The following is a 20,874-nucleotide window of genomic DNA, read 5'->3' as shown; positions in this document are numbered from 1 at the left end:
GCATTGCCTTACTCGAATTCTTTTTTTTTTTTAATTTTTTTTTTTTTTTTGGGGTGGGGGGGCATTATCTATGGAGGACCAAAGCTGCCAAACTAAAAATAAATCAATCAATAAAAGGAAAAATAAAAACGAATATAAATACAAAAATATGAAATAGGGTACAAAAATTTAATATAAATACAAAAATAAATATGGAAATAAATAGCTAATTAAATAAAAGTAGAAATAAAAATATATATACAAAAATAAGAAATTACATTAAAAATGTAAGAATAAATACAAAAATAATTGTGGAAAAAAATAGAAAAATAAATATATTGATTGAAATAAATGTCAATAAATAAAAGCGCTTTGCCTTATATTTATTTCATTGTCAGCACGAACGTGCAAGTGGAAATACTATTCAAATCAGGGGGCGGTTATGTGTTGAACTATTCACCCATTGGTCGATCGACACGCTGGTGCAGCGATCCTCTCGATCGACTTTGCCTGCTGGCCTGCCTGGCTGCTTGTTGCTAGCTTCATAAAATAATGGGAGTGGACGAGAAGGTCGGCGTCCAAGCCGCTACGGGAACGGGAAGCTGGCAGTCGGTTGGATGAGGACAAGGTACGTATTAAATTGGTAATTTGGTGTGTTTTTTAACTTTTTGCTTAATTCGGTGTGTTTTTTTTTTTAACTTTTTACTTAAGTCCAGTTGAGGTATGTTGAATCTATATCATTTTTAATAAGCTAATACCTCGCATTGGATCTCAGGAAGGGGAGGCAAGGCGGGACACGGATTAATTTGCTAACAATATTAAACTCACAAGGAATAGTTTAGCTTTAGTGCAAATTAGTGAAGCGAAATTTACACATTCAAGTTCGTGTTCGTGTTCGGTGCTCAGGTAGACTGCACCGGCTGGTGTCTCGTTTAATGCTTCTGTAGCTATTTTTTTTAAAATACCATTTTGCCTTGTGTTGTCATCTATTTTCTTCTAGATACTTCCGAGGAAGGTTGGGGTGTCGTTCCTCAACAATAACAGACATCTCTCGTCCTCACTCATCTACGTGCTTTTTTACCCTAAAGCTCCCCGAAGACATTTTCATTTCAGGGGATGCTGATGGTGAGCAGCTGGCCAGTTTTAGGGGAGAAAGTTACTGACCTTAAGTGGCTCATGTTGGTGTCCAGCGGACAGGTTTTTTTTTTGTTTGTTTTTTTTTTTTTGCATTGATGAACGAGTTAGTTGTGCTGGAAGTCTTTTTTTAGATCAATTGCCTGTTTATTATTTGTATTGTATTACACTGGTCATCAATAAAATGTTACTTTGCAGAAAAACAATCATTGCCTTTATTATTTCTGCACATTGGTGAAGTACTGTCACATCAACCACAACCAACATGCTATGCTGTCATTTCAAACAAGTCCAAATATCTGATGCAGGATTGATGGTCTCGCTGTAGACATTCAATAAATTAGAAAATTCTGACATCTGCTGAATTTCTTCAGGAGTCAAGGCTTGTTGCAGCTGCACTTCAGGGACTGACACCTACATGGGGGTGATGACCATGTGGACCATCACATAAAACTCCAAATATGTAATGTAAAGTTGAACCAACTAGTCCTGAAATATAACTAAGCATGCACACATCCTATATGGCAAATTTATTGATTAGCTTAACTTGTATGTGCCTAAACTGTGAAAGTGTTTATTTATATAATATTATTAAGAAGGGGGAAAAAATTGTTGAGGACAATGGACAAGACTGCAAAATGGAAAGGGTGACACTCAGATGTTACTTTTAGGTCGTTTTACACATAACCTTAAAGTGGAAGTTCTGAATTTTTGCCATTAGACTTAACCCGTTCAGTCGTTCATTTAACTCATTGGCTGCCATTGACAGCGCTTGACACCCAATCCATTTTGCTGGGAGAGGCTGGCAGCGAAAGCACTCCCAATCACAATTGATTCCTAGCGCGTAATAAAAAATAAAAGCATGAAATATTTAAACTTAATTTAATATGGTCTATATTATATACGGGTTTACCTTTCCAAAATGGGTGAAAAAAATATGGTCTTAATTTATTTTTGTACTTCCTTCCTAGTTCCCCAACATAGAGCCTTAATTTTTGAGTTTATGGTTGCCATAGATATGCCTTTGACTGTTGGGGGCTGGCACAGAATATCTTCTACGCCGAACAGTTTGTAGTTGTAGTGTGCGGACAATTCCCGGTGGATCCAGACGTCGCATGGATTCTTGCACACGAAGTCTTCCATGAAAAAACAGGAAAACAAGTTGCAATTTAAAAAGTTGCATTGCATAAAAGCTGAAAAAGTAATTTCTAGTGTTTAAACAGGACTTGAATTAACAAAACGGTTTAACCCTCATGGCAAAATAATGATTCGGCTTGTTTGGTATTTTTTAAACAAATATTTCCTCTTGACACTTCATTGCTATATAAGTATAACACCATTTACCATTTACCATTGAATGAGTGAAAACTATAGTCCAAGTCAAATTAGTTAATGACATTCACTTACTTTGAACCTTTGTCCTTGCATCATTTTGAAACCAGAATTTTGAGGAGATCCTGGGATCTCTGTAATCATCCAGCATCCAACGTTGCGATGTCAGTGGAATTATTCAGGTCAGAAACTCTAAAAACAACGTTACATGGTGAGCAGGAATATCGTTTGCTTTCATGAGAACTTAGTTGTAACTTCTGCTAAGCTACACTGGAGCAGTTACAAATAGCTTTGATACCCGTGGTAGTCAGATATAGAGAGAGTGCAGCATGCCATACGAATAACCAAGTTTTCATTTAAAAAAATGCCACTAACATACAAACTCACCTTATACCATGCTCTGACATTCAACGGTGGATATTCTCTCACTTCACACCATGTAGGTCGGCTAAATCGATAACTGTAAACCATACGAATAACCAAGTTTTCATTTTAAAAAATGCCACTAACATACAAACTCACCTTATACCATGCTCTGACATTCAACGGTGGATATTCTCTCACTTCACACCATGTAGGTCGGCTAAATCAATAACTGTAAAGTTACGTCTTTGGTGGCAGGCATGGCTAGTAGATTTCAGAATGTCGATCAACCAATAAGCAAATAGTTCAACCCATTGCACCCGTAGGAACGCCTCCTCATTTGAATAGTATTTCCACTTGCACGGTCGTGCTGTCAATGAAATAAGTAAATATAAGGCAAAGCGCTTTTATTTATTGATTGACATTTATTTCAGTCGATATATTTATTTTTGTATTTATTTCCACATTTATTTTTGTATTTATTCTTACATTTTTAATGTAATTTCTTATTTTTGTATATATATTCATTTTTTATTTCTACTTTTATTTAAGTAGCTATTTATTTCCATATATTTTTTTTGTATTTTTAATTTTTGTATCCTATTTTTCATTTTGTATTCATAGTCGTTTATATTTTGCCTTTTATTGATTTATTTTTAATTACTTTTATTTTTAATTTCGGCAGCTTTGGTCCTCCATAATTATCTTCCATTATCTACTTCATTACAGGTATTAACGGTTAAGTTTATTGAATGATTCAAATGTGTTTTGCTATTATTTCAATTTGGTTTTACTATACTGTAAAATTGATTGTGTTTTAGTCGAGTTTGGAACAAATTAGACGTTTTACATGTAAAAGGCACGTACGTACGTACATAAACTAATCTATCAATCATTGTAAGAGACAGAATGTAAATCCAGGAAATCACATTGTATGGTTTTTAAACAATTATCTATGAAAATGGGTGGTTAAGAAGTACTTTAATGGGCAGCAAGAAAAAGTTACTTTTAATCATTTATAATGTAGCCTTGGTTGGCAATGGCAGAGGTCAAACGCTTTCTGTTTTTCTTGACCAGGTCTGACTCTACACACACTTTAGTCGATATTTTTTGGCCCACTGATCTCCTCTAGATCAGTGATGTTTGAGTTTCAACTTGGTTTTCAATTTGGTTGAGGTCTGTAAACTGGGTAGGCCACTCCAGAACTTTTATGCTTTTAACGGTGTGATGTAAAACTGAACATTTCAGAGTGGCTTTATATTGTTTCTAATCCAATCATCATGCTGTCTAATTAGCATCTTGATGGATGCATTATCTCCATAAAAGAGAAGTGCTCTCTATCACAGATCATGAACAATACTTGAGCAAAATGGTTATGTATGTGGAAAATTCTTTGAGGTTTTCTTATAGAGCTGTCCCAACTAGTCGACATAGTCGACATCATCGATGACGTAAATCCGTCGACAAGCACAACATCCCGTCGACGGTTAATAAAATAAATTCAAATTCCAAATATATATTCTGCACAGTGAAATGGAATATATTTTAAAGACAAAGCAAACAGACCTTTTTTAATCATAAGGAAATAAATAAGTAGCCTTACATAAACTAACAAAAATAAGTGCACATTAGCATGGAAGGTGTTCTGAACCACCCAAATGAAATGAAATAAAATATACAAAACAAACCTTTCTCTTAAATATCTGATCAATTTTCCGTTGCATTGCACCTTTAATTTAACAAGCTTTTTTATTTGTAGAGTATAATTCTTAAGCCCGAACTAAATTTCGGGCCGGGTCGGTCCCAAAATGTCAATTATTTTCGTTCGGGTCTGGCCGGACTTCTCTCTCGCTAACTTTTTTTTTTTTTTTTAATAAATATATATTTATATATGTATACTAAAACGATGTATGGATGTTAAACTAAGGAATATAAAAAAGAGTGGGGCATGGAAAGGCTTCGAATTGATTGTTGAAGATGCTATACAGAAACCTGTGTCGGCTTCGCTGAATGTAAATGATATTTAACGCTTTGCTCTCATACAAGAAATATATTTAACAAACCTTTCCAGCGTTATTTCGTTGTGTAAATGCATTTATAATGATCATAAAAATATATAGACTATTTAAACATTGAGAATTTAAACATTGAGAAAACATGTTTTTTTTTTCTGCCAAGTCGAAGATATTAAAATAAATGTCAAATCCGCTATCCGCCTGATAGAATAGACACACAAATATAAAAGATAGAAATGTTTATTTTTTAACTGGGAGAATTCATTACAAAAGACAGGCTTTAATTTGTTATCTTTATGGACAGGCATTGTCACAAATGTGATCACATAAAACGCAACCATGTATCGCATCCCCGCATTTCCTCCTTCTCCTGAGTCTTAACAAATGTAACATAAAATTTTGGGGTATTTTTTTCGGGTTCTGGAAATCAAGTTAAATGATCGGGCCGGGTCGGGCTTTAACACCCGCCTTTAAAATGTCAAGCTTTATGAAAAATCTGATAGGCAATGAGCAATTATTATAATTATTATAATCAGGGGTGCACATAAGTGGTCCGCATGCGCGCATGCGTACTGGACATAGACAAATGCGCTGGCCCTCAACGGCTTCCATACGCTTTTGCGTACCGATGGCTGACCACTGTATTTGCGGCGGACACGAGAAAATAACTTCTCAAAATTTTGAAGAGGCAGGCCACACTGAGTAATTACTTAAGTGATGGGACGAAATGAGCCGAGGTTCCGAAGCTTGTGTCGAGTAATGGGAGGGGGGTTTCCACGAAGCTTGTAGCGAGGCGCGCTTCATTTCGGCAAAACCCGGAAATGATGACGTGGGAAGCCTCGCCAGCGGCCGGCTGAATCTCGTGAGTGCTTCGGAAGTGATCCAACGTTTGGCGCACATTGCAAAAACAGGACAGACTACGGTATAAATTGGTTGCAAAACGCAATGGCGATCGCCTGTTATCTCACATTTTGTGGATTTCGGGCTCCTGTACTTGTTACATCTGTGCGCAACAGTGCAACCAGTGCAATCTTTTTTCGAGCCTTGTCCTTTGCTTGCGATGGAACCTGCGCGAAAAGAGCGATCCTCCCCCGTATGGGAACATTTTGATTTGATTGCTTTCAATAAGGTAAGGGAGAAAAACTACTTTAATATAAATGTGAGTGTGTGTGTGTACCTATCTGAACCAAACATCAACAGAATGAACAATCCATTAGTGTACTGGGAGGCACAAAATAATACCTACCCAAATTTATATAAACTGGCACTCACATTTCTCTGCACCCCTGCTTCATCTGTGCCATGTGAAAGAATATTTTCTAAAGCTGGTGAAATATTTTCCCCAAAAAAAAAGAAACTGTTTAAAGCCAGCCACTGTGGGAAAGCTATTATTTCTAAATAAAAATGAATAACAAATTACCCTTAGCACTTGTTGTATTTTGTTCACATACTAAATTACTAACACAAGCACATTCATATCTTTGTCTTAAGCAAATAGCCATTGAGTTCTTAACAATGTTGACCTCTTGGGCTTCTAGACCACTTGATGGAGCCATAGGGTAAATGAAGCACCATGAAGCTTTGCTACATGTGCAAACCAATTGGCTGGAAAGCTTCATTGCTTCATGAGGTTTCATTTGGCCATCACTAAATTACTTCCGTGTTCCCCCACCCCTGTCAAAAGACAGACAGACGACAGAGACGTCACCGGAGCTACCGAAAAAAAAGGACTTTTGCTGAAAAGTGGCTACAGGAGGTACCATGGCTAGAAGCAAATGATGCTCGCACGGAAATGCGGTACAAAATGTGCCGTGAGAATCCCAATGTCGCCGATAAGAGCAGCGCATTTTATGTAGGGTCAAAGAATTTCAGCCATCCAAACTTTGAAAAGCACGAAAAAAACAGAGCATGTGGCAATTAAGCAAACTATCGATGTCAAACAGGACCCCACTCGCCCTATGGACAAGTGGCGGAATAAAGGTAATGAACAGCGACATGCACTGACAAACGTGTTTTTGCTCGCATTTTACAAAGCTAAACATGCACGTTCAATGAGGTCTTATGAGGAGGATATCCCACTTTTAAAAAGGCTTGGAGTTAATGTGGGAGCCGCATAATGCCCTTTATTTTGAATTGGTGCTTTTTATTTCTTTACATTTCACTTCAAAGTAATGGCAATTTTGTTGTGACAGTTGATGTTAATCAAGCATTAATTGTTAATATAATTAATTAAAGTTAATTGGCTCTAAGCAAAGCTTGTCATAAATTTATCGCATCAGGCGGGTCGGCTGTCAAGCTCAACGAGGACCAAGTCACATCTCCAGGTCCTCCTCTGAGAACCTGGGCAAAAAAATTATGTGCACCCCTGATTATAATACTATTATATATAGTACTATACTATAATATTAATGCTAGGTGTTTTTTTTAATAATTGTTTTGAATCATGTTGGAAAGGCAAAGCCAGTGTTCTGAATCTGTTTACATTCCATTCTTTTGCACTAGTTATGGTAATTCTATCTGCATATGAACTCATTGTTTATTTGTGATTTATTATTGTTATTTACGTGTTTATTTGTACATTAATAAAGAATTTAAGTGTTCCAAAATGCTTTTATGAATTGATGTGTCAACAAAAATGTCATTGCTAAATTAGTCCCAAAAAAAATTTTTTTTTTTTTTAATTATTAGATTAGTAGACTAATCGTAAAAATAGTCGGCTGACTAACAAAAATAAAAACACTTTATTAGAAAGTTTCTTATAAAGTGTTTATATTTTTGTTCAGCTTTGGTTGAGCATGACTTGCAAATCATTATATTCTCTTTTCATTTATGTTTAACACGTTCCAGTGCCGTTGGAATTGAGGTTGTACATGAAATGTGTGTATTTGGTTCAGTAACCATTTTTGCGTAGATATTCAAAACGATTTTTGAAAAAGGATTCCATCCTCTTTCCAACTGCTTAGCCTGAAAAGTAACTGTCGTGATAACCACCTTTTCTTCCTCAATGTAGATTTCTTTTTGTCTCTAACGTTGCTATAAGTCATGACATTAGTTTTAGGTCATGTCAATAAGCTATTTTCTCTGCACAACCAACTGAGCGAACATCTTACAAAACTGGTCATTCCACAATTTTTTCAGGGATTTTATGCTGTATATGTATGGCTGGATGAGGGAAATGTGTAATATGTGCAGTATCACATTTCAGTTTTCATAAAGTGCCCCTGATTATAAGCCGCACCCACCAAATATTACTAAAAAAATAAAAGTTTTTATATGTAAACCACACTGGATACATCTCCACATTGGATGATGGGATATTTATACCAAATGAATTGCTGCTCATTAGCCTGTAATAATCCATAAGTTGACCTCACTGGATGGACGGAGGAAAAAAGTAAAGTAACGATCTTTAATTCAGGATTTGGTTTTTTTTGTATTATTTTTTACCTAATAACATTTGCATTTTCTGTCTGCAGTTCTCTGATAATTACTACCGTGCTGAGCTACTCGAAGCACTGACCAACTCTTTGACCCCAGCCATCAGCATCAACAACGAGACTCGGACAGTGGACAATTTAAATGCTGATGTGCGTCTAATTTTGGAAGAGATAACCAGGTTCCTGAACATGGAAAAACTTTTGCCAAGCTACAGAAGCACAATCACAATCAGGTATATTGTAAGTAGGGGTGTGTAATGTCACACATATCTTACTCGTATCACGATTCACAGGTCACGATTTGATGTGATTCCGATTTATACTACACTTGAAGACGATTATTGCAATATTACTACGTTTAGCAAAGTTAATGATGTCTGAGCTGTGACTCAAAACACACAATTGTGGCCATTCTACACGTACTCATTAGCAGCAGAAGTACAAAATAAAATGAAACATCATCCTAATTACAATCATCGTAATAACAATATCAAAGACAACAAGTCATTTCATGCGCAACATTTTACCTTTAGCACTTTTGGAGCTCGGGACACATGAAAATGCAGGGATAGTAAGAACATAACACAGCCGCAGCATGGGACCTGAGACATGAGTGCAGTCTGCGGTCTCGATGTCTCCCACCACTGTTAACAGCACTCATGTTATTGCTTTGTGGTGGTGCACCTTGGCTCCACATGCGCAGGTGCAGGTAGTGGAAGCCTCGGAACTTTTCGAGTTCCTGATTGCTTTTCCTTCCACTGCCATTAAATTTATTTATTTAAGGATCCCCATTAGTCTCTACCAAAATAGAGACTATTCTTCCTGGGGTCCATTCACAGTAATTTAACAATATATACAAAACAATTAATAGCATAAAGCAGGTTTACATTTCTACAGTGTGGAAAAAATAAAATAAAACAACTACATTTATTTACAATGGCTAAATAAGCATCACTTCCTTAAAAATTATAAATTTTTTAAGACTTGTTTTAAAAGAAATGTGATTGCTTGTTGTAAGCATTTCAGGAGGCAGTGAATTCCAGCATGAAACAGCTCGATAAATAAATGTTCTTTTAAGTGCATTTCTTTTTGGCAGTGGCAAAATAAACGTGGCACTTGAAGCACGTCTTGTGTTAAACCCATGTCTGTTACAGGTGGTCTGAAGTTTAGAGAACAGGCTAAAAGGTTTGTGTGAGATCCAGATTTTGTGCAAAGAAAGCACAGTACTATATGTCAATCTGTCCTTGACTTTCATCCATGACAGTCTTTAATGCATTGCGTTAATATTTGTACGAAAAGGACAGTTTGGAGCTAATCAAGCAGCCCGATTCTGAGCTATCTGGATTTTGTCAAGGTCTTTCTTGGCAGCACTGGACCACACAATGGGACAGTAGTCTAGGTGACATAAAACTAAAGATTGTAGTACACGTTTTCTTGTTTCTGTTGGCATAAAGTGGACATTACGCCATATTAAAGAAATATTCCTACCCATTTTCGTCACAATATTATTTATATGAGTCGTCCATTACATAGTTTGATCTAAAATGACCCCCAAGAGTTTAATCTCTGACACTTGTTCTAATGATTGGTTAAGCAGAGAAAGAGTTAGCTCTGGGGCTTCTCTCATTGTATATTTAGATCCCAGCACCATACACTTTGTTTTTAGCACATTTAGTTTCAACCTGTTCTCCACAACCCACTCATAAACAGACATAAGCTCCTGTTGTAGCATATTATTGACTTGATCTAAGCTAGGGCCAGAGACATGTATTGTTGTATCGTCGGCATAAATACTCATACAGGCACTTCGTAACACATATGACATATCATTTACAAAAATGCTGTAAAGAAGAGGACCGAGGCAACTGCCTTGTGGAACTCCACACATCAGGGTTACAGTATCTGAGAGGGAACCATTGTAAGTAACACATTGCGTTCTGTCAACCAAATAACTACTTAAGAAATTAATGGCAGAGTTTTTAAATCCATAGGCTAATAATTTACCAAGTAGAAGCTCATGATCAACTAGATCAAATGCTGCGCTAAAGTCCAGAAACACAGTGCCCACCAATTGTTTATTATCAATTTGCCTCAATCCTCAAATCAATAAAATACAAAAATATTTTGCTTGTGGTGACTCTTAGCCATTTCTTCATGTTGCCCTCCCATGTCGTGATGATGGCAGATGGATGTGGTATTTCTCTTTTTAGGGATTTTGATGAGTGTTTCCAACTAGTAATAACTAGTTGAATGATAACTCTGTTATGACCTGAGAGGGTCCGTATCGCTTTCAGCGGCACTAATTTACTTTGAGGAGGGTAGCAGCAACCATGCCAAATGAAAAAACTACAAATGTGCTGACTGCTTTACGGCATACGTCACTTCCCCCTTTCCCCATTCGTGGTAAAGACGACAGTCGATGCTAACGCTTTCGCGCGAATTCTGCAAAGATGGCAGAGCAACAAATGAGACGAAAAGTTTTGTCCAAAGAGACAAAAAAAAAAGGGAGGCTTCCAGGATAAAAAGACACTCAAGAAACATTGGCCCAGTTTTCACTCGCTGGCGTCACACTGACAAGTTCGGGGGGTGGGGTCAATACAGTACAAAATCAAATGTAACTTACTGTATTTTGAACATCGTCAAATAATATTGTTTAGCCACAACTGGATTTATGACCTCATCACTATTCATCCTTCACACAGCCACTGGAAGCAGAAATGTCATTCGAGAGATCAGGATTTTACGACACAGTGCACTGGTCCTCATGGGCAATGCAGTCTTCCTTAAGGCAAAACACAACCGCTTTATTCTACCTGCGCCGCTAAAATCGACCAAAACTTAAAATTCCCTAATGCTGCTTTAACCACTCTTGACTCATTCACAACCATACATCACAGGATTAACAGGCAATACGCACATAAGAATCTAACATGTGCCCACCCATTCAGAATCCGAATCATCATAAAAGCCAGATATGACTCGGGAGCCATACAACCCCGACCCCTGCCTTGGACTATGTTTGCATGCTCCAAACCTAAAGCTAAGGGGTGAAACACATTGGGATTAGCTTTTGATCCTGTATTGCTATTCAATATGTTTAAAAGTGGAATTGTAACATTAAGCAGCGATGTGATTGTTGCTCCATTTTTATTTTGCGAACTTTTATCGTCGATGGATGGATGGGTCCATTGTAAATCTCAACTTTTGTTCCTAGTTGTCTTAAAGCCATTCGCCAACTTCAAAAAAATGGTCACATCCCAAGTGAAGCATCACTCTTCAGGTCCTATGCAGGGTATGGACACTTTGTTGATGTTCGTGTTGCTGCTCTAGAGGCTCTGGTAGACTATACAAGAGGTAAGATACTAACACATTGATGACAGTGCTGAAACAAGCATCAGTTTTCTGTTTGAGATAATTAGCTCCTGACTTCCCCTAAAAGAAGTAATTTGACCCCAAAATTGAACACAGCCCAGGTCAAGTTTAGATACAATTTTTTGGATACCAATACCTATTCTGATCCACGGCTTTGCCGATACTTAACCGATATCACGTTTTCGGAAAAATTTTTAATACAAATGGCTCTATGATTAGTTGAATGTAAAATGTATAGCTAATGTGACTTGGTCAGACACTGCTCAAACACCTTTGTGAAACTGGGGGGAAAAAAGGATAATCAAGTACTTTCTTTTTGCCTGTCTCTTATGGGTGTAAATAAATGAACTCCCCTAAAACTTGAAACTTCAATAAAAAGGGCTTTTGAGAGCAATTTATTTATTTGAAAAAAAAAATCAGTCTCATATCCAATACCCGAAGAAATTTGTAAAGGCTCAATTTTTGTTGTTGTTGTGGGGTTGCAGATTATCAAAGGACAGGCAAAGCATTTAATGAAACTAACCACAGGTTGAATTATTGAAAATAGCTGCTCATCAGAATCAAAATGACGATGAATTTAAAATATATATGGCGGAAAACACTCAGGTGGCTTGAAGTTCTGCTCTGAGACCCCCAATTTGGCCACATTTCAAAATTTTCCTATATGCATGTGAGATACAGTACATCATAGGAAAGCTTAAAATCTCTCTTTTCTGGTGGGAGAAAATTTTTGAGCTGGAGGGCTTTCTTTTTTTTTTTTTTTTTTTTTTAAACCTGAAGAGTAGTTCTAATAAGGTGAGTTCAAAATCTACATTTTTGAGACCTTTGAAATTTTATTTAAAGTTTCTCGCTTAGAAAAAGGTTTTGAACACCCATCCTGGTACACAATAAAAAACAAACACTTCAAGGAACATTTTGCAACAGAAACTTTATTTGATCCATTTCTTAAAGATGATTTCCCCACTCACCGTCATTTCATAGTCATTGGGTGAAAGGACAGGCTGGCAGTGCTCGTCACCGGGAATGAACGCCGAGAATAGCCCATTCTCGGTGGACAAGCCGGCCGACTTCAGAGCTGGGGCTGCTCGTGGCCAAGCCGAGGAAAGCGCATTCTCGGCGGGCATGCGAGTAGGACCGAGGGGTAGGAAGTGTCCTTATTGTGTGACAAGTGGCCTTCTTGATGGACAAGGAGCATTGTCACCCACAAAATGCAAGCCACATCCTTATTAAAACATGTACCATGATCCCAGTATTTGACATAATATAAAACACGTAGCTTACTCATCTCAAAATGGTCCCAAAGTTGTCTGACGTGTTTTGGCCATTATCAAACAAAAAATTGAATAAATATATCGATCGCTTCCACACACATCCAAGCGGTTCATTTCATTCAGGAACATAAAATACCGTGTAAAATATGAAATAAACATGCTTTTTGCTGTCAAAGGCACTTTAACTGTAGTCTATAACAGTACTATTTTAAGTACATAAAACATGTTAAAGTTGACTGACTTTATGACTCATTTATTTTCAACAAACAACAAAATCGAATGAGGAGGAGGCAGACTGAAATGAATCAGTTTTCTTTGTCAAAAAGGTGTTCATAAATACAATCTAAATCCAATTTCAAAGAACTCTCTGGTATGACAATTTACAGTTTGAATGGGAGTTAGTGTTGACAGGAGACTGTTATATGTATGGGTTTATATGTGTGGTTTCTTAATAAAATGAAATGAGACAACTTTACTCACTAACAATAACTCAAGTGCATCTCCAAAACAATACAAACAAAACACTGATTAGCATCATCGCTAACTAGCTTAGCGCTCTGTGGTAATTCGTGACGTCTCATCAACAAAGAATACAAACAATACAATTGGCTTCATTTATTCACCTCTGATGGAGGCGCGCTGGATCGAACAACATAAAAGACAATCTAACTGTCGGTACTTGGTAATATTATTGATTTAGCAACCCGACAACAGCAGTGGCAGTTGCAGCAGTGAACTCTCTTCCTTGTTCAAATCACCGGTGCACGCGCAGAGCCTCACATCACATGACACACAAACAAGCACGCAAATGGGACTGCTCATAGCTGCCGGCAAAAATCGATTATTATTAGTTGGCAACTCATTTATTAATCTATTTAATCTGAGTGAAGACACATGGATGGATCGAAATTAAATTTAGTAGTTACGTTCTAGGGATGTACACACTTTGATCCTCGTAACCCGATTTGATATTTGTTGTCTAAGGGGAGATTAATTAGAATAATTAATTGCAGACTTTTTTAGCCAGTAGAGGGCATGGACTCTCTGAGGGTGTGATTAACATGTCTCTTGGCAGATATGACGTTTAGGGAGCAAGCTGGGAGGTAGTGGTTCAGTTGACCTTATTGTGTATTTCATTTGTTCATGTTATTCATTTATTTTACAGTTGAAAAGAGTTCAGTTGAGCTACAGTGGCTGCTCAACCTGGTTCAGAGTGACCCAGCTCCTTATGTCAGGTTGGTAAGCTTAAATTTATTGTCCTCTAATTAAAGTGCTACTAAGAGAGTTCAGGGTGCTGGATTATATGTCTAATACATTTGCGTAATGACAGAAAACTCATTTTGAGCCCTTTTTTCCCCCTATGTTTTTTCGACACTTTGCCTTGTTAATAAAGTATTTAAAATGACTCTAATAGTATAACACTGGTTAAATACCGTTCTTTAATATCCAAGAGGTGTTAAAGCCAGAAGTAGCCCAAAATTAAACAGGGGCCGTCCCCTTTGAATTTTAGATGACTGAACATTACTGGTTTGCTGGGAGTTTGTATCTAAATATATTGCACAACACTTCTGTTCATTCTATCTGACTTGGAAGTAAATGGAATTGTAGTTTATTGTCCTCAGTAGATGCACATCCCTCATCTGCATCTTCAATTATTCCTAACATACAGTAGTGTAAACCATCTGTGTGCACCAGTGTTATTTTTGGCATCCCTTTTCATTTTCATCTTAGTCTTTTGGCAAAAATACTTTTTAGTCCCAGTCACATTTTACTCTCATTTCAAAATGTTTTCGTCGACGAAATCTCGTACAAAATTCACCTAGTTTTAGTCGACAGTCAAAATGTTTTCGTCTGTAAAATTCAAAGTTTTAGTCCCAAAAATAATCAAGTTTTCCAACAATTTGGAATGAACATAGACAGGCGAGCACATATTGTAGTGCCTACAAGGACAACGCCAACTTTGTAACAACAATACACACTCAGCAGGAAAGCAATACATTATTTTTGATTATGCCTACCTAGAAGCCACAAACTATGAAAAAAAAAAAAAAAGTTATCCGAGCGTTTAACATCCTCTAGAGTTACTGACAAGAAAAGCCAAGTGATTCTGCTTTAGACTGGCCAGTGTTATAAGAGGACACTCGCCATTCTGAAGCTAATGCTAATGCGACGCTAACGCTAAGATTACATTTGGCATGTGATGATCACTCGGCACAGACTTTTAAAGGGATCCTCAATCTTTAAGACAAGTAATTCTTAAAAGATAAATGTTAGTATGAGTTATAATTGATATTAAAATCCCTCTTAATGTTTTCGTTTTAATAAAGTTTGTAAAGTTATTTTCAGTGATAGGTCGCCATTCTTGTTACGTCGCAGTGCGTGACGTCACCGGGCCCCTTGCCGAACTTCCAGCATGTCACTCATAGCTACCCCAAAATGTCGTCGGTTCTGCCCTTACAATTTGAACCAGATCGGAAAAGTGAAGAGTGGGACAGCACTGTCGGTTGTTCACAAGACGAGTAGCAAAGGCAAAATAAGAGCAGGAAATACAGTACCTGTTAAGACAGGAGTTGGGAAAAACTGGTGATGTACTTGTGGCAAGTGCGTCTCAGTGACAATGGAGCTAGAGAGTGTATTCTGTTGAGAACTCCGGTTTTTGTTAGCTGATCCTCAAGGTAAGCTATTGCGTTTTCAAACTTATCCCAGTATAATTATGTTGATTTTTAGCATCCAGAGCTGTTGTGTGCTTTACATACAGTACAGGCCAAAAGTCTGAACACACCTTGTCATTCGTGCATTTTTATTTTGATGACTATTGACATTATACACTCTCACTGAAGCTAATGAAACTATGAATGCACAAGTGTGATAGTCAGGATCGGATTCGTGTCGTGGCTGACTTCCCTCATTAAATTCGTCATCTGACGGGAACAAATCCTGAAATCGAGTGTAATCCATGTCTTGTACATTGTATCACGTGGTAGGTAGGATACATGAATAAAAGTACCAAAAAGGGGAGAAGCTTCCACTTATGCACATTTATTCACAAAAAATATTATTTTCACCTTGACCACTCGTCACTCGGGAGCTCAGCGGTACGCACACACGGGTTCCCAGACGAACTCCAACAAATAAGTAAGGTCCATGTCAGAGTCACTGTCGTCACTGTAGCGTGCCATAGTGCTTTAATTATTTGGTATGATTTGGGGAAAACTCCCATGAAGAATAGTCAACAAAAAAGATAACAATAGTAATCAAAATCCGCGTTTTTTCACTCACTCGAAGATCCAGGAATTAGACCGATCCCATTGCAAAGTTGCAGCCGCGATCAGACCGTCGAATCCACAAAATAGACTGATCCGAAAAGCCGCTGTGGGACCGTCGAATTCAGAAAATAGACAGATCCGAAACCAATATTGCAGCCCGCTTGGGACCGTTGAATCCAGAAAATAGACGGATCCCTAACTTGACTAAGGATCCAGGAAAAATGTTCGGGCGCCAGTTGTAAAGCGTGGTAGGTAGGATACGTGCATAGAGGGACCAAAAAGGGGAGAAGCTTCCACTTATGCACATTTCTTCACAAAAAAAAAATAATTCCACCTTGACCACTCACGTCACTCCTCTTGTTTCAATTTGACTGGAAATTGCATCCAAAAGCAGCACATCGTGGCATTTTACTTCATGAGTTAAGGCAGCAATACGCAATTGTTGTATACGGTACACATTTGGAAACATCCCATTTACGTCAACACTGCGAGCCCGCGAAACATGGCGCCAACTATCGGTCAAAATGTGTACTAAATATTATAAACAGGGGTGCACATAATTTTTTTGCCCAGGTTCTCAAAGGAGGACCTGGAGATGTGACTTGCTCCTCATTGAGCTTGAGAGCCGACCCGCCTGATGCGATAAATTTATGACAAGCTTTACTTAGAGCCAATTAACTTTAATTAGTTATATTTACAATTAATGCTTGATTAACATCAACTGGCACAACAAAATTGCCATTACTTTGAAGTGAAATGTAAAGAAATAAAAAGCACCAATTCAAAATAAAGGGCATTATGCGGCTCCCACATTAACTCCAAGCCTTTTTAAAAGTGGGATGTCCTCCTCATAAGACTTCATTGAACGTGCATGTTTAGCTTTGTAAAATGTGAGCAAAAACACGTTTTTCAGTGCATGTCGCTGTTCATTACCTTTATTCCGCCACTTGTCCACAGGGAGAGTGGGGTCCTGTTTGACATCGATAGTTTGCTTAATTGCCACATGCTCTCTGTTTTTTTCGTGCTTTTCAAAGTTTGGATGGCTGAAATTCTTTGACCTTACATAAAATGCGCTGCTCTTATCGGCGACATTGGGATTCTCACGGCACATTTTGTACCGCATTTCCGTGCGAGCATCATTTGCTTCTAGCCATGGTACCTCCAGTAGCCACTTTTCAGCAAAAGTCCTTTTGTTCGGTAGCTCCAATGACGTCTCTGTCGTCTGTCTGTCTTTTGACGGGGGTGGGGGAACACGGAAGTAATTACTCAGTGTGGCCTGCCTCTTCGACATTTTGAGAAGTTATTTTCTCGTGTCTGCCGCAAATACAGTGGTCAGCCATTGGTACGCAAAAGCGTATGGAAACCGTTGAGGGCCAGCGCGTTTGTCTACGTCCAGTATGCATGCGCACATGCGGACCACTTATGTGCACCCCTGATTTTAAAATATTGCCATTGATTTAACATTTTATGTGCTTCTAACAGCATACTTTAGTACAAGAGAAAAATTGTGGTTTATTAGAGCCTACATGTATTTAAGGTAGAGGATCCCTTTAAAGCAGGGGTGGGCAAACTATTCCACAAAGGGCCGCAGTGGGTGCAGGTTTTTGTTCATACCCATTATGAGGACAGGCTTTCACCAATCTGGTTTCTTAAAAGTGCAATCAGTTGATTGCAGTCAGGTGATTCTTGTTTCTGCTGAAAACTCATTGGTTAAACTGTCTGTGCTGAATCAGTTGGAACAAAGACTAGGACCCACTGCGGCCCCCGAGGACCGGTTTGCCCACCCCTGCTTTAAAGGCTAAAGCAACATTGCATATTCTCTCTTGCCAAGATAAGAAAAGAACTCATACCATGTTTCCAAACAAACAAGATGGAGCGCATCCTAAACTACGGTGAGGAGAGTGAGGGAAAAGTGCAGAACACTGCTACGATGCAAGCTGACGTACTCCACGTACAATGTGAAATTGTCACGCAATGTGAACATATGACGAAAACGATGTCTCGTAGTCGTCTCGTCAGACGAAAACTGGTGTTTGTCTCGTTATGTTCTAGTCTCCCAAACCACATTTTAAGCTCTTCATCGTCATGAAAAATTTGTTAGTCGACAAAATATTTTTGTTTTTGTCATCGTTGACGAAAAGAACACTGGTGTGCACTAAGAATGTGGAATATAATCGATATTAATCAATGAACATATGCTTGATGCGTTGGTGGGTATCAGTAAAATCCCATGTAAGGGCCGTTTTATTCATATTAAACTTCACCCATCTGCTGTTCCACTGGCGCAATGAATGAACCGTCATTGTATCGTGTTTTGTATTAAATACTGAGGGAAGCTGTGAGGCACAATACACTACTAGAAATACAGCGTGGACGCGCGGGCAACAGTGCGCAAGCAATGCATCAATGTATGTGATGCATCTGCAAAGTTCAAATGGTATGTTTGAAAACACTATGGATTCACAAAGGAAGACAAATGAAAGCTCAACAAAACGTTTGTCATTTGCAAAGAATACCACGTTAAGAAGCCATACAACGGTCACTCAACAAACATGCGGACCCACTTATAAAGAGTACACCACATCACCGACAAGTCCACCGCCTCACCATCTAGTTCCTCGGTGGACACCGGAGAAAAAACAAGTAAATCGGGTCGGGTAATGTTGCTTAGTATTTGGGGTTGTCCTCTGGTAGCAAACTGACCGCACAATGGCTATAACGAAGGCCACTGCTCACTTCATATTCAAAGACATCCAGCCTTTGAGCGTGGTAGACAGCGAGGGCTTCAGTTGGCTAGTGCACATTTTGAAAGCCAGCAATGAAATATCTGTCACGGAGGCTGACGAGGGCAGCCCATAAGACGTCTTGGTTGAGGCAAACTGCATCAAAGTTTTCACTTGCTGTGATGCACAGGATATCTGCAAAAACTGCTGTGTTTCACCGTATATCCTAATCATATGTAAAGCACACGACAGCTCTGGATGCTAGCTAACAATCTCCATAATTGTGTTGGAATAAGTTTGATCACACAATAGCTTACCGTGTAGATCTGCTAACCTAAACTGGAGTTCTTGACAGCAAGCACGCTCCGTTGTCATTGAGACGCACTTGCAGCATGTCTCAACTCATCCCGTCTTTCTTGTTCTTCATTTTGCTTTTTGCTGCTCAATTTGCGAAATATCGACACGGCAGTCCTGTTCATTAGTGCTCTGCTCGGGTTCAAATTGGAAGGGCTGAACAGATGGCATGTTTATGTTGCTGAACAGTCATACTCGGGAAGCCCAGCAGCACCACCATTTTATGTCACCACTCAGCGTATCAAAGTATCAAGAGGGGTTTTAATTTCAAATTATTATAACTCATACTAACATACTGCCTCGACCAGAGTCCAGTCATAATCAAGTAAAAAATTACCCCCAACAAAGACGTTACAATTTGTTTTTAAACGTAATCATTTGTCATGTTTCTTCATTTTGTAAATGACATTTAATATGAGGGTGTGAATTTTGCATTGACACTATATAAGATATTTCCTACATTTGTTGCTCTGTCAGACATAAGATCCTAGCCATGCTTTGTAAGAATCCGCCCTTCACCAAGACGACAGAATCAACTATATGCAATGAGGCTCTGGTGGATCAGCTTTGGAAGCTGATGAACTCAGGTGAGTAACAGACACGTGCCTGCCATCTTTTATAGGTTCTGCAAAGTGTTTTTTATGATTGGATTCTAAATTTAGTAAATACAGTGGGGCAAATAAGTATTTAGTCAACCACTAATTGTGTAAGTTCTCCCACTTGAAAATATTAGAGAGGCCTGTAATTATCAACATGGGTAAACCTCAACCATCAGAGACAGAATGTGGGGGGAAAAAAAACAAAAAATCAAATTGTTTGATTTTTAAAGAATTTATTTCCAAATCATGGTGGAAAATAAGTATTTGGTCAATACCAAAAGTTCATCTCAATACTTTGTTATGTACCCTTTGTTGGCAATAAGGGAGGCCAAACGTTTTCTGTAACTCTTTACAAGCTTTTCACACACTGTTGCTGGTATTTTGGCCCATTCCTCCATGCAGATCTCCTGTAGAGAAGTGATGTTTTGGGGCTGTCGTTGGGCAACACGGACTTTCAACTCCCTCCACAGATTTTCTATGAGGTTGAGATCTGGAGACTGGCTAGGCCACTCCAGGACCTTGAAATGCTTCTTATGAAGCCACTCCTTTGTTGCCCTGGCTGTGTGTTTGGGATCATTGTCATGCTGAAAGACCCAGCCACGTCTCATCTTCAATGCCCTTGCTGATGGAAGGAGATTTTCTCTCAAAATCTCTCGATACATGGCCCCATTCATTGTTTCCTTAACACAGATCAGTCGTCCTGGTCCCTTTGCAGAAAAACAGACCCAAACCATGTTTCCACCCCCATACTTCACAGAGGGTATGGTGTTTTTCGGATGCAATTCTTTCTCTTCCAAACACGAGAACCTGTGTTTCTACCAAAAAGTTCTATTTTAGTTTCATCTGACCATAACACATACTCCCAGTCCTCTTCTGGATCATCCAAATGCTCTCTTGCGAACCGCAGATGGGCCTGGACGTGTACTTTCTTTAGCAGGGGGACACGTCTGGCAGTGCAGGATTTGTGTCCCTGGCGGCGCATTGTGTTACTGATAGTAGCCTTTGTTACTGTGGTCTCAGCTCTCTGTA

General features: G+C 38.5%; 1 protein-coding gene and 1 long non-coding RNA gene across 2 annotated transcripts in view; one reads left to right on the top strand and one right to left on the bottom strand.

Moving 5' to 3' along the window:
* The window catches only part of taf2 (TAF2 RNA polymerase II, TATA box binding protein (TBP)-associated factor), a 125,873-nt gene that overhangs the window by 93,811 nt on the left and 11,188 nt on the right, over positions 1–20,874 (top strand). Inside the window, exons 22-25 of the mRNA XM_057833537.1 lie at positions 8,300–8,493; positions 11,475–11,614; positions 14,069–14,138; positions 19,724–19,833. Of these exons, the coding sequence (XP_057689520.1) occupies positions 8,300–8,493; positions 11,475–11,614; positions 14,069–14,138; positions 19,724–19,833 (514 nt within the window). The remainder of the gene's footprint in view (positions 1–8,299; positions 8,494–11,474; positions 11,615–14,068; positions 14,139–19,723; positions 19,834–20,874) is intronic.
* LOC130914393 (uncharacterized) lies at positions 1,336–2,904 on the bottom strand. The gene is made up of 3 exons (XR_009062905.1): positions 2,833–2,904; positions 2,521–2,637; positions 1,336–2,249 (listed from the first exon to the last, which is right to left on the bottom strand). It is a non-coding gene; the product is annotated as an uncharacterized LOC130914393 (long non-coding RNA).

The sequence above is a fragment of the Corythoichthys intestinalis genome, chromosome 4, assembly GCF_030265065.1.
Source record: "Corythoichthys intestinalis isolate RoL2023-P3 chromosome 4, ASM3026506v1, whole genome shotgun sequence".
Classification (NCBI taxonomy): Eukaryota; Metazoa; Chordata; class Actinopteri; order Syngnathiformes; family Syngnathidae; genus Corythoichthys; species Corythoichthys intestinalis.
The sequence above is the reverse complement of the archived record's forward strand: the minus strand, read 5'-3'. Positions and strand labels throughout refer to the sequence as shown.